The 14589-nt window shown below is 35.8% G+C and overlaps 1 protein-coding gene across 3 annotated transcripts; it reads right to left on the bottom strand.

Moving 5' to 3' along the window:
- Nucleotides 1-1383: 1383 nt before the first annotated feature.
- Nucleotides 1384-6653, bottom strand: LOC131545974 (uncharacterized). Of its 3 annotated transcripts, none has more exons than XR_009272554.1 (9): nucleotides 6534-6653; nucleotides 5888-6116; nucleotides 5014-5249; nucleotides 4021-4127; nucleotides 3132-3361; nucleotides 2691-2888; nucleotides 1994-2095; nucleotides 1626-1900; nucleotides 1384-1471 (listed from the first exon to the last, which is right to left on the bottom strand). XR_009272554.1 is itself a non-coding variant. In XM_058785226.1 (8 exons), the coding sequence occupies exons 3-8, from the start codon at nucleotides 5209-5211 to the stop codon at nucleotides 1680-1682; spliced, it is 1056 nt and encodes a 351-aa protein (XP_058641209.1). In that variant the 5' UTR covers nucleotides 5212-5249; nucleotides 5888-6116; nucleotides 6534-6653; the 3' UTR covers nucleotides 1602-1679. The 3 variants fall into 3 exon arrangements, 1 of the variants encoding a protein (XP_058641209.1); XR_009272555.1 differs by having other exon boundaries at nucleotides 1994-2075; XM_058785226.1 differs by lacking the exon at nucleotides 1384-1471 and having other exon boundaries at nucleotides 1602-1900.
- Between the last annotated feature and the right edge of the window lie 7936 nt (nucleotides 6654-14589).

The following is a 14589-nucleotide window of genomic DNA, read 5'->3' as shown; positions in this document are numbered from 1 at the left end:
ATGACCAATTTACAGTAGTGGATGACGAACAAGAAACTGAATTACTGAAACTGTTTTCTAGGTAAGTGGTTTTCAAACCTGTCCTGGAGGCCCCCTGTCCTGCACATTTTGCATGTCTCCCTCATCTATCACACCTGATTCAGCTCATTAGTAGAGACTGCAAGACCTGAATTGGGTGTGACTAATAAGGGAGACATACAAAATGTGCAGGGCAGGTTTGAAAACCCCTGGCTTAAAGCAGGCATGGGAAAACTCTGTCCTGGAGGCAGATTCTTTTTTCTTGTTTTAAACAAACACTCTTTTTGATACATTTCTCAGGAACCAAGACTTGTAACCCAGCCTGTTAAGCTGATCGTTACAGACTTATCTTCAGTATTTTTTCTCCTCTGGTAAATGTATCTTTATTTAAACATGTTTAGATATTTGTACTGCAAAAAACAAAACAAAAACAGAAATACTGAGGAAAGTCCGAGTGCTTTTTTTTTTTTTTGCAGTGATTCTATACTGTAGTTAAGCTACTTTTTTTTTTTTTTTTTTTTCGTAAAATTGATTAATGGAGATCTGATGAAGCAGGATTATTATAGTTAAATAAAAATATAGAATATTTAATTAAAAAAAAGAGACAAAATGACTGTAACTAAAAAAATATACATAATAGGATCACAATTATAAATGACAATAACACTGACTGGAGGTCGTATTTTCAAACTTTTAAGCGTTATAAAATTGTGTAGACATTTAGAGAACCTGTTGACATATTGTGCTCCCGTTAATTTATTCCATATATTGGTCTTAAGATTACTTTTTTTTTTTTTTTTTTTTTAAGACCTTTTATGTTTACCTTCATAAACCATGCAACAACAAAAAATAGTGTTATTTGCTTGTCATTTCGACACAAAACTGAGGACAGAAGCATATTTACCAAACCAAACTGGGGAATGTAACAGATTATTTGTATTTTACTCCAGGTGGATGACGGAAGAGGGTGTGACTATCCCAGAGGTTCAGCTAACACGAGAGCTAACCAATGAGGAAATTGCAACCTTGCCTCATCCTGAAGTTCCATTGTTAAATTCTGTTCAAATTTACCTTGACACAGTCAGTGTGATTAACCAGTTAATGTCATAATCACTGAAACTTCCACCTCTTATAATAACTTAACGTGGTCCACTTTTAAGATCTGTGAATCCAATTAGTTTATTGATAAACAATTCATTTTTTTATCTCATGCACTGGCTAGTAATTACAATTAATGATTAAACTTGAATAAACCTCTACAAATATTAAAACTACTATTCATTTTACTGTTGTTTTTTCACATCAAATTACAACATTGTTACAAATTATGTAACTTATTACAATTTAATTTCAAAAACAAATTTTCTCTCTCTAAACAGTCCGATCAAACAGAGCCTGAAGGCAGGGAACATAGTCTAATACAGGGGTTTTCAAACCTGTCCTGGAGAACCCCCTGCCCTGCACATTTTGTATGTCTCCATCTAACACACCTGATTCCACTCATCGGCTCATTAGTAGAGACTGCAAGAACTAAATTGGGTGTGTCTGATTAGGAGACATACAAAATGTGCAGGGCAGGGGTCCTCCAGGACAGGTTTGAAAACCACTGGTCTAACAGGACAAGCCTCTACATTTAAAAAGCCCTGGAGCACACCATGCGATTAAACTAACCCAAATCCACTCTCAAAAGTAGACACTGCTGCTTTTAAGTCTGCCTCAAAGTCCATAAAGTTAGTATAGTGAGAAGGCAGTTTTATATTCTCACTACATGTGAATGCAGTGGGCATTTTAACAGAGTCAGTCACCTCCACATACAGATGTTCTGGAAGGATTGCCCACCCCACCCAAAATGTAACCAGCTGCTCGAGATCCAAAGCTGTAGCTGTAAAAACAGTAGGTGCAGAATTTACAAAGATGTGAATCAACTGGCATTCAAAATTTATGTGTGGTGACAAGAGTGTTACTATTAAATTACCATTTTCAATGTACTTCCTGAGGTACGATGACATCTGGCATTTCAATTCCAGAGGAACCTCGTGAACATCCTCATCTTCATCCTGCATCATTGGCCATATAACTCTTTCCAAAACCATCAACAAAGGAAATAACTAAACAGATGCTTACGTTTTTAGAAGATGGGAAGATTTAGTGATTGATCGCTTATGTTTTTAAAAACAAATATAACCTATTACTTAAATTCTTCCTTTATACATGCAAATAACATACACAGTGCCTGCATAATTATTAGGCAAATTGATATTCTGGTCATATTTTCTTTCCAAGCACATTTGACCAATTCCAAAGCACATCAATCTTAATAACTACTGGTAATTTTATATTTAATCACTTATAATTGATATATAATTGTCCATGAAGACTGAAAGTGAAAAACTTCTTATATTCAGGTGTGCATAATTATTAGGCACGTTTGCCTTTACAAATACAATGAGCCAAAAAAGAGATTTAACTCAAACTTAAAAGTTTAAAATTATTAAATGTCAAGAAGAAATATTCAAAACTAATGCAATACAGAAATTGCAAAGATATGGCATGACCATTGAACACAGGTGGGGAAAAAAAGACACAATAACTGCCTAATAATTATGCACGCACTATAGATAATAATCCTATATTTAATAAAATAAAATAAAAAGATTAGCTTTTAACCATACCTTTAAGGTTAATTGACATTGGACATTCCCAATCAGTTCTGTGTGACTTGTAGAATGATAGAAACTCTCTATCTCGGTCTTCCATACTGCTGGTTAGATCAATAGTAACCTTTAGAGGTGTCCGGTCTTCAGCGCTATACAACAAATTTCTTCGAAACCTGTATGCTGCCTGCTGTTCATCAGTCTCTATTTTCCAGTCTGAAAATGAATTATAGACATACAAATACTTATTAAAATACTTAATTAGACACTTGCATTACATCAATTACACTATACATGCTAGCCAATTAAACTACTGATGATGACGACTGACGAAATGAGAATGAGATACAATGAGAAAACTTTCTTCACTATTTCTTTAAATCTCACAAGAGCTCACACATTTGCATATGAAGACATATGATCAAAAGAACAATTTAGAATATTTCTCAATATGTAGACCTTCCACTTCAGCACAAATCTCAAATCCACTGGTCTCTTGATGCTCCTGCTCTCTGCCAGAAAGAATGCTCCCTTCTCTGCTGCTTTCAAGAATGGGAATGCTGTTGCTGCATCCTGCTCGGCTGCTGCTTTCATAATGCAGGGTGTTAGGACTATTTGCTGGTGTACTGCTGCAAGTAAACTGTTGCTGCATGTTGCTATTTTCTTGTTGGGGACTGTTAGTTCTGTTCCTGGTTAATTTGCAAATGCAAGAATCAATCTTTGTTTATTGTGCATGAGATCACAAACCCATTTGTTGTAACAAAGGCCTCATATACACCTGGTATAATAATAATAATAATAATAATAATAATAATAATATGAAGGGGATCCACAGGCAAACATCAATTAAAATAGAGATAAATTGAGTATTATAAGGCAATGTTTACAGAAGTGGTTTACAGGGATTTTAGAACAGCTAAGGGGTGATGTGAGGCATAACAAGGAGCAGAGTTACTACATATACTTGGCAAGATTTCATAAATGAAGCACACACAGCAACCAAAATGTACTAATTTTTTGATAAAAAATCATTATTTTGCCAAGCAATGTAGTTATTCAGCAATGTGTAACAGAGTGGTTGCCAAGCAACTTACAAAGATGCAGTGGTGCACATATACCTGTGACCACAATACTGATGTAATGAGGTCACATATGTTTAAAGAGTATTTTCAGCATCTTTCAATGCAGCTCTGCCAATCATAATCAGGGATCAGATATATCTTTTTTATAATTGGAGTTTTAAAGTCTGATCAAATTATGTTACTCTGTGTGTAAATAGGGCCTTTGAAGTAAATGGGACACTTAAAAATATAATCAACACAGTCAATCTTGAACGGCCTATACTTACAGTTCACAGCAATCAACATGCTCTTGTATCTCCGGTAATGGAAAAGCCTTGCTACAATACAAACAGACCACTGGTGGCCCATTTCCAGACGCTTGTCTTACAGCAACCTGACAAAAACATGCTTAAATTACAAAGGCTTAAATACTACAGAAATGCAGTGAGAGTGTTAAAGGAACTGTTGAGCCAAAAATGAAAATTCATAATTTACTTACTCTCATGCAGTCTGTGGGCACTTTTAAAATATTTCTAGGTCAGTGGTTTTCAAACCTGGACAGGTTTGAAAACCACCGTTCTAGGTAAATCCTTTATTGGAAAATGGTAACCAAAGCTGCTAGAAAATAAGGCAGGCCATGTTGCTCTCCATTAGCAAAGCATGCTGATTTAATGATACCTAAATCTTCTATAAAATACTGACTAACTCAAAGTGCAAAATTAATTGCTGATCTGATCGTATGTGTGTGTGTGTGTGTGTGTGTGTGTGTATATATAAAAAAAAATTTTTTTTTTTTTTTTTTTTTCCTCTTTTCTCTATAGTTTATAATTTAGTTTCTAGCCCTTGCAGTTCAAAAGTGATCTGCTTAAATGTAAATGAAATTTTGAGCTCTGAAATAGCTCCAAAACCACTGTGAGTGAGTTTGGTTATAAAATGTGGTTGTCACTCCTGAAAATAACTGAACTGTGTGTGAACTAAAATAGTGGTCTGACAACCATATTCTGCAGTTGTGAGTATGTGGCTTAAATGATACACTACGTCTATACGCCCCTAAAAACAATATTAAAAAAATAATAATATTCATGTGATATAATTTATGTTGTTACAATTTATAACATCCCACATTTATTGGTAATCAGTCACAACATGAAACTAATTATCAGTCACAAACTCAACCTTTGTGCAAAGTTGTATAAAAAAAAAAAAAAAAAGCACTTTGGTATTCTGCAAAACATCACAAATTTCTACAATTTTTCAATTCTCATTTTATAAACACTTACTTCTGTATTCAGATCTTTTTGCAGTGGTCTTATATAAATTGTTGCAGCTCCTATTCTGACTGCATCAGAGCACAGATACTCAGGAGTGTAGCCTTCATCTGGACATGGGATGGGTTCCAGAATTTTTGTCCTGGTGCAGCCTTGTCTCTTCAAAAGCTGAAAACCACCAGCCTCACTCAGTTTTGGAAACTGGCGCATGAGCTCTTGACTAAATTCTAATGAAGAACAGTATCTGTCTGTTAAGGGAAAAAATGTGAAGAAAATACACATTAACATGCTGATCATTTCTTAATATAATCAAACAGAAAATTTATATGTAACTAGAGATGAATCAATGCATCGGACTCTGATATAACTTGATCAATTTAAAACAATCAACATATTGGCTATAGCATTAAAAAGGCAATATAGCAAATTGATAGCTCATAAGTTGTATAATGTTTGTGGCATAATCCGTTTTTCTCTGGATAAAACGGTAAAATACTTGCTAAAACAAAACTAAATCTACACAAAATATAGCAGGACAATGTGGACTAGGGTTGGGTATCATCTTAATTTTAGCCTTTCTGATTCTGCTTATCAATTCTTATGGATTCCTAGTTTTGATTTCATTAAAGAAAAAACATTCAAACATTTAGGTATCAAATATATTTTTCTGTCTTTTTGCAAAATATTCTGTTGCAGCTGAAATACCATGAACAAAAATCAGCAGTCTACAGAACGTACACAAGGAACTTTTGTCTATGGTTTTACTAACACCTACTAATATGGTTTTTTAAACTATCAGTGCATCCCTATATGAAACACTATGCTACTGTCCTTGTAAAATAAGATATATCAAATGGGTAACTGACCTGTTACAGTGCATACTCACCAGAGAAAATTATTTTCTTTTCTCCTAGTCCTGCTCTTTCCAGTTGAAATTTTTCAGGCACCTTGGGTATTACTGACTCTTTCCGCCTGGCTAGGCAAAAAAAATCTGTGTGTGTATGACACACACTTTTTCTTCATTCTAGGAGTTTGGGATGGAGTGAAATGCCCAATTCTCCTTAGTTGATTAACTGACTGACGAGGGTAAGGCGAAAATAGTCGATTCACTTCACCTAGAAATGTCAACATTTAAAGCAGTTCTAAAATGCAAAGTCAATGCCTTAAATATAAACAAATAATTATTAGCTTTTGTCCCCTTATATTACATAGGCGACCTGTGCTGGCAGGTCACGTGATAATGACAACATGGCACATAAATTGTGTCTGGAATGGCATACTACGCCATGATCTATAATAGAGATTATATATTATTAAATTATATATAGATCAGTGCATATTACCATACAACTCCTTGCAGTATGCAATGTGTTAGCTAATGTCAATGGCAGGCTACCAGCTGTGCTAGCTCCACTAACAACTCATTTGAACACATTACCTCATCCAATGTGATGCAGAAACACTGAAATAATTAAAATAATACCGTTAAACCCGTGATCTCGTTACATAAAGAGAGCGTTGCCTTTACTTACCTGTTTGAAGGTGTACCGCGCATCAGGTGAACCGGGCGAACCGAGCCGTGACCGAGCCTCGCTGGTGACGTCACTGCCGCTGAAGATGCTGCGTGGTATTCGGACGCATCTGCTCTCCACTGAAGTTAATGGGAAAGATCGGCGTGTCATATGCACGCAAAAGTGGACTTTGGCGTATGCATTACACGCAGTGTAAACTCGTGTTATTTATACGCAGATTGATGAGACCGCGTTGGCACGCCACACAGCATCCCGGTAGAAACGAGAAGCAAACTGCAGAATAATTCCTCTGGTCTTGTTCGGCTGTTTGCGTCCTAACCTGTGAACAATGTCAATGGCATTTGGAAGTTTGTCCTTGTCCTCTGGTAAGATATGCTGACAAACCTCAATGACCCTTCCGCGAACATCTTCTCTTTCTCTTTCTGGAACACCATAGAGTCTCAGATTCCACCGTCGCGAGTAACTTTCCACCTGTGACAGCCTTCTGTCTTGCTCCATGGAAATCTGTTTCATTTTGCCCGTCGTAGATTCCACCACTCCGTACTTGGCTTTCAGACTGTTGACTTCAGCACTCGTGAATTCGATAGCTTCCTTCACACTAGTAATTTGTCTGGTATTTTCATGCCGGTAATCGCTCGTGTATTTTCTCCGATCTTTCCAGAGAATCAGACCGATTGTTTATTAACTGCGAAAGAGCTCCGAGTTGATAGAGAATAGCAACATCCGAACGCTCAGTTTTCCGTTGTAGTAAACAGTTCCGAATGATGTACTCTTACCTTTATAAGCAAAAACTATGGCATATTTTAAGCTGTTTCTACTGTAAGAAAAAAAAGCAAGTGATCGTGCTGGCGCCTCCATGTCCTGCAGAGCGGCTTCAGCTTCTATTCTCCGCACAAACTGATGATATGCGTCGAACAGCGCACATAGGTTAAACATTTAAACAAGTACCATTGTGATATGCTTGAATTGTTTTATAGATTTTATTTTAGACTAGTCGTGATGACTTGAGAAGGCTAAATTGATCAAACATAGGCTTTTATCATCTTACTGTCTGCAGCTGGCCGCTTTGTCTTTAATGTAAATAAAAAATTTAAAAAAAAAACCTTACCTTTAACGAACAAAAAATTCTCCAAACGTTTTTCTAAACATAATTATTTTTTCATTACTTACAAAACTGAATTGTTTTAATAACAGCTGTATAAGCAGTTTTGGGAGAAAGGGAAGTATAGAGGCTAAGATCTCTTCGATAGTAGCCTAAGTGTATAGGCCTATTAAAAAACTAATTTATGAAGAATTTAAACGTATAGCTACAGGAGATTATCAGTGCTATTTTCTGAGAGATGCTGAACCCTCGGTAGGAGATAAATATTTTACCTTTTATCTTACAGTTGCTCCAAAGGTTAAGGAGACACATTACAGAATTATGTTTAGGATTTACCCTGTTAGTGATTTTATACAGAAAATATTTAAATTTTAAGTGGACCCATGTGTTTTTTTTTATTTTTTTTTTTTATTATTCTTTTTCTGAAACAGTACAAATGTAAACAATTCCTCCATTTGTTTTGCAGGATATATTTTCTTTAATGTGATTTAAATTCTCTTTTTTAAATGTTGTCAACTTTGTTTTATTTTTGGATAAAATATCATATTCATACATGCAAATGGTAAAAAAACAAACAAAAAAAACAAACAATGTAAGCCATCCTTTGTTTCAGAGCTTTAAGTACTTTAAAAAATAATAATAATAATAAACAGAAAGTCTGAAACTCTTTGCCACTCCAAAATATTTATTATTTTAATGTATCTTTATTTGATGTCTTTTGTACAATGGCATACAGAAATGTTAATATCATTTGTACAAATTAGTATTTACAATTTGGAATAAGCTATAGCATACATAAGAAAGGTAAATAGCACTTAAAGGAACACTCCACTTTTTGAAATAGGCTCATTCTCTAACTCCCCAGAGTTAATAAGTTGAGTTTACCGTTTTGAATCCATTCAGCCAATCTCCAGGTCTGGCGATAGCACTTTTAGCATAACAGCATAGATCATTGAATCCGATTAGACCAGTAGCATCGCGTTCAAAATGACCAAGAGTTTCGATAGTTTTCCTATTTAAAACTTGACTCTTCTGTAGTTATATCGTGTACTAAGACCGGCGGAAAATGAAAAGTTAGATTTTCTGGGCGATATGATTAGGAACTATAGTCTCATTCGGCGTAATAATCAAGGAACTTTGGCGGCGGCAGCAGGCGCAGTGATACGCAGCGCCTGAAAGCAGTCCCCAGCCATATTATAACCAGGTACCTGGCTGGGGACTACTTTCAGGCGCTGCGCATCACTGCGCCTGCCGCCGCAGCAAAGTTCCTTGATTATTACGCCGGAATGAGACTATAGTTCCTAGCAAAATCGGACTAGAAAATCGCAACTTTAATTTTCCGCCGCCTAGTACACGATATAACTACAGAAGAGTCAAGTTTTAAATAGGAAAACTATCGAAACTCTTTGGTCATTTTTGAACGCGATGCTACTGGTCTAATAGGATTCAATGATCTATGCTAAGCTATGCTAGTGCTATCGCCAGATCCGAGATCGGCTGAATGGATTCAAAACGGTAAAACTCAACTTATTAACTCTTGGGAGTTGGAGAATGAGCCTATTTCCAAAAAGTGGAGTGTTCCTTTAATAGCTAACTATACAAAATTGAGGAGGAGTAAAACAATAAAAGAGAATGAATATGAATAATAAAGCATGAATAAGTTTATGGAAAGTGCTGGAAACCCTTGCAGCAGACGCAGACATCACTTTCAGGCAGAATAACTTTGATGTGGCAGACGTAAACGTCACGCAGACGTCACGTTCAGGCAGCAGAACTGTGATGTGGCAGATGCAGACGTCACGTTCAGTGAGACGAGTGCAAGTAACAGCGTAATATTAATAGACCCGGCCGAACGCCATAGTGATGGTCGCGAGGCAAGCGGTTACTGGGGACGTGGCAGGCGCACATACCCTTACGAAAATTAACCATGGTTTTACTATAGTAAAACTGTAGTTAACCATGACTGTAGTACCCGTGGTTTTTTGGTGCATACTATGGTTTTAAAAAACCATGGTTCTGATACCATGGTTTTACTACAGTTATATTGTAGTAATACTACGGTTACACTATCAGGCTAAAGTTAGCATTTTCCGAGATCTCCTACTGCCAGTGTTGCCAACTTAGCAATTTTGTTGCTAAATTTAGCAACTTTTCAGACTACCCTAGCAACTTTTTCTTCCAAAAGCACCTAGCAACAAATTTAGCAATTTTTTAAAATTTATTTGGCAACTTTTAGCAACATTTGATAAGTGACTCAGACAATAAAAAGACACACATTTTCCATCCAAATTACACAAAAAGAAAACCAAAGATGCCTAGCAGTACACACATCACATTAATTGAATTAGCTGCTATTTGCATTTCTTCAATATAATAATAATAATAACAACAACTGAACAATTGAATAATTGTTCATTTATGATAGGCTACACTTTGTTATAGCTTGTACTTGCGATTGTTGATCAGTTAGTATGCTGTAAGAAAAATGGAAAATATAGGCTACTAGTAATTTTCCAGGACGTTATCCATTATCCATTGTAACCCTGTAACCCGAAAACACAATGCGTAATTTAAAATGCAGGTAAAAAACCAATACGTAAAATTCTTTCATATTAACATAATAGATTGTGCCCTATTTTTACAGCCTTTTCTTGGAGTGTAGCATACTAACTACTAATACACTGCTTAAAGCATAATTGTTGAGAATGTGTTATATTACTAGTTTACTAGCTATTAAAAAAAAAAAAATTTAATTGTAATCATTCAAAAATGTGTAAGTGTTCAATAATTCAATGTTTTTTTAAATACAGTTATTTATATTTTAATATTATATTATGCATATTATTTTAAAGACAAATCTAAATGAACATATACAGTATTGTTCAAAATAATAGCAGTACAATGTGACTAACCAGAATAATCAAGGTTTTTATTATATTTTTTATTGCTACGTGGCAAACAAGTTACCAGTAGGTGCAGTAGATTCTCAGAAAACAAACAAGACCCAGCATTCATGATATGCACGCTCTTAAGGCTGTGCAATTGGGCAATTAGTTGAAAGGGGTGTGTTCAAAAAAATAGCAGTGTGGCATTCAATCACTGAGGTCATCAATTTTGTGAAGAAACAGGTGTGAATCAGGTGGCCCCTATTTAAGGATGAAGCCAGCACTTGCTCAACATGCATTTGAAAGCCTGAGGAAAATGGGTCGTTCAAGACATTGTTCAGAAGAACAGCGTACTTTGATTAAAAAGTTGATTGGAGAGGGGAAAACCTATAAAGAGGTGCAAAAACTTATAGGCTGTTCAGCTAAAATGATCTCCAATGCCTTAAAATGGAGAGCAAAACCAGAGAAACGTGGAAGAAAACGGAAGACAACCATCAAAATGGATCGAAGAATAACCAGAATGGCAAAGGCTCAGCCAATGATCACCTCCAGGATGATCAAAGATAGTCTGGAGTTACCTGTAAGTACTGTGACAGTTAGAAGACGTCTGTGTGAAGCTAATCTATTTTCAAGAATCCCCCGCAAAGTCCCTCTGTTAAAAAAAAGGCATGTGCAGAAGAGGTTACAATTTGCCAAAGAACACATCAACTGGCCTAAAGAGAAATGGAGGAACATTTTGTGGACTGATGAGAGTAAAATTGTTCTTTATGGGTCCAAGGGCCACAGGCAGTTTGTGAGACGACCCCCAAACTCTGAATTCAAGCCACAGTACACAGTGAAGCATGGTGGTGCAAGCATCATGATATGGGCATGTTTCTCCTACTATGGTGTTGGGCCTATTTATCGCATACCAGGGATCATGGATCAGTTTGCATATGTTAAAATACTTGAAGAGGTCATGTTGCCCTATGCTGAAGAGGACATGCCCTTGAAATGGTTGTTTCAACAAGACAATGACCCCAAACACACTAGTAAACGAGCAAAGTCTTGGTTCCAAACCAACAAAATGAATGTTATGGAGTGGCCAGCCCAATCTCGGACTTTAATCCAATCGAGAACTTGTGGGGTGATATCAAAATGCTGTTTCTGAAGCAAAACCAAGAAATGTGAATGAATTGTGGAATGTTGTTAAAGAATCATGGAGTGGAATAACAGCTGAGAGGTGCCACAAGTTGGTTGACTCCATGCCACACAGATGTGAAGCAGTTTTAAAAAACTGTGGTCATACAACTAAATATTAGTTTAGTGATTCACAGGATTGCTAAATCCTAGAAACAAAAACGTTTGTACAAAATAGTTTTGAGTTTGTACAGTCAAAGGCAGACACTGCTATTTTTTCAACTAATTGCCCAATTGCACAGCCTTAAGCGCGTGCATATCATGAATGCTGGGTCTTGTTTGTTTTCTGAGAATCTACTGCACCTACTGGTAACTTGTTTGCCACGCAGCAATAAAAAATATACTAAAAACCTTGATTATTCTGGTTAGTCACATTGTACTGCTATTATTTTGAACAATACTGTATAAAATACATATTTTTGCTGAGGTTTGATGTTGTGACACAATTTTGCACCGTGATTACGCAATTACGTCATCGCCCAATGACATCACAACGTCATTTAGCAACTTCTAGCAACAAATTGACCTTCCTTTAGCAACTTTCTCTGAAAATTAGTTGGCAACACTACTGCACCTTTAAGCAAGAACACAGTACAACTCAATTCTCATAAGGGTGCGTTCTGTGTTCTCGTGTTCTTCCGAGTTCGTTCTTCTGAGGAAGCTTGGCAAGACCAAGACCACGAGAACACAAGTCCGTTCTTTGCGTTCTTGGAATTAAGAAACAGCCTTTATTTTAAAGTCTTCTCTTTTTTCAAACCTTTTGCTCTTGAAATCATGTCAGATCCGGTTGAAAATATTTCAAGTCCAAGTGTTAGCATTACAAACACTGAATTAATACCAACATATGAAATTCAATTAATGACATAAAAATTAGGAATGTTGAACAGTAAATATATAACAGCTTAATGTCCGTTAAAGGAAGACTGTAAACAAGAAGAAAGTTTTTTTATGTAAACACACACACACGTACAGCCACTTTCTCCAAAATTGTTTAGTTATTTATTTATGACAGACACAATGCATCATGTTCTAGATCATCATGTTTGTAGTGTGTTCCAGTGGATTAAAACGTACAATATATATTTCAGACCTAGTTAATAGTAAATAATAATATAGTAAGTAATTGTAAATGTGGGAAGTTGCATAAGCTCTAACTTAGTGTAATATCCATATAAATCATTATTATGTTTTCTATGGCTAGGACCTGCAGTTCCTAAAAGGATTTAAGTTTACTGCTAGACTGAAAACAGTTAAAGCAGGTGCATAAGACAGCGCTATGTCACTTCAAAACACACAATATTTTTACACTTTTGTGAATAATCACCTGTCAGGGTCTTTGAGAAAACAATGAAAGGCAAGATTTTTACTGTCACACTGATAGTTTTTGCAGTGGATTGCCCACATTGCGTTCTTTTATTCCCTTTGACTTCTCTTTCGTTGTTATTCTGTCTATTTCTGTGTATCTGTGCTGTTGTTCAGTTGGAATTTTCACCCCTAAATGGCACCATCTAGTGGCTCACCCAGAAAGCATCAGAGTTTCGCCTCTTGGTCTTCTATACTCTTGGGTCAACCGGCCATTTTTATGCTTGCTGAAAAGCTGTGTACAATACAGGTAAAATATGTGAAAAATAATGCGATTTTTAAAAAAATGAAGCATAAACACATGTTGCTGTGCACCCCATAAACACAATCAAACCTTCGAAAAAATCCATTAGACCACCCCTTTAAGACAGAAGACTGTAATTTGTTTTTGCAACCTCTAGGTGACAGTATTATATCAACGGTAAATACACAGTAAACACAGTAATGTTGTTAATATTAATAACCACAATGATGGCAGTCTAAACCATGTGATGGCTATCCATCTGGGGATTTTCCTATCTTTTGCCTGAAGGGTTGGAATAGGCTCCAGCATCTCTGTGACCTCTTAGAGGACAAGTGGTTAAGATTCAATATTCCATTGAATCAATGGAATATGGCATAGATGGTATTTGATTTAAAGGGTTTCTATGTGAAGTATTTGAATTGTAACATTGTATAATCTCAGAATAAATAGTTCTGTTCTATGGTGCAACTGGTTATCAAAACACTGAAATTATCGTTGAGATTACAGTATTAAGGATTTATAGGGGATTTTTGATCAGATTGGCAAATAATTATGCCTATTGTCTTAATGATGCTTGAGGGTTTCTGCCAAAGAACTTGTTTCAGTATGTTATCACATTAAACTAGTTTTGGAAAGTCCCCAGAGCTCCATGACTGTCATAAACACAGCCAAACCTGCACCAAGTATTTAGGTTTGTGATACTTCCTCATACAATAGTCACATGATTATAAGAAAGTGCATTAATCATGTGAAAGTTACTGTCATTTTTATAAAAATATATCTCATTCTACTGTTCATAATTGTTAAAGCCAAGTATTTTATCATCTGACAGTCAACAATTGCATTGCACACATTTTCCAATGTTTGATGGTCTTAATGCAACCAAACAAGCAAATATAATTTTAATTTTGTTTTATTTTATTTTTACTTATATAGCCTATATACAGTATATACTGTATGTCCATCTTGAGTCATGTGTTTCAGGTTTGGCTCACTCATCAGAAAGTGAAAACACACTGGCATTTCCCACAGAATGCTGACAATAAACTCACCATATTGTTCAGTTTCAGAGGCTTGGCATTTCACAAACAAAACCAAAGCCATTGACTATATCACATGTCTTTCCTGAACCACCCTCCAAAACCATTCAATTACAAGAAAGACATCTTATTACATATCGAGTCTCTAGGGAAATTGAAATCTAAACATTAATCAGTTTACATGTTACATGTTACATTGTCATATTAAAAACAGAAGCACTTTTTCCCTGATTTTAAACAGTCA

This window comes from Onychostoma macrolepis, chromosome 08 (genome assembly GCF_012432095.1).
Source record: "Onychostoma macrolepis isolate SWU-2019 chromosome 08, ASM1243209v1, whole genome shotgun sequence".
NCBI classification, from domain to species: Eukaryota; Metazoa; Chordata; class Actinopteri; order Cypriniformes; family Cyprinidae; genus Onychostoma; species Onychostoma macrolepis.
The sequence above is the reverse complement of the archived record's forward strand: the minus strand, read 5'-3'. Positions and strand labels throughout refer to the sequence as shown.

Excerpts from the sequence above, each read along its gene's own strand:
- LOC131545974 (XM_058785226.1), bottom strand. The coding sequence starts at position 5,211 with ATGCGCCAGTTTCCAAAACTGAGTGAGGCTGGTGGTTTTCAGCTTTTG. Across the intron at positions 3,362-4,020 it reads CATGTTGATTGCTGTGAACT|GAACAGAACTAACAGTCCCC; the intron begins GTAAGTATAGGC and ends CAAATTAACCAG. Across the intron at positions 2,096-2,690 it reads AATGTCAATTAACCTTAAAG|TTATATGGCCAATGATGCAG; the intron begins GTATGGTTAAAA and ends TTTTGGAAAGAG.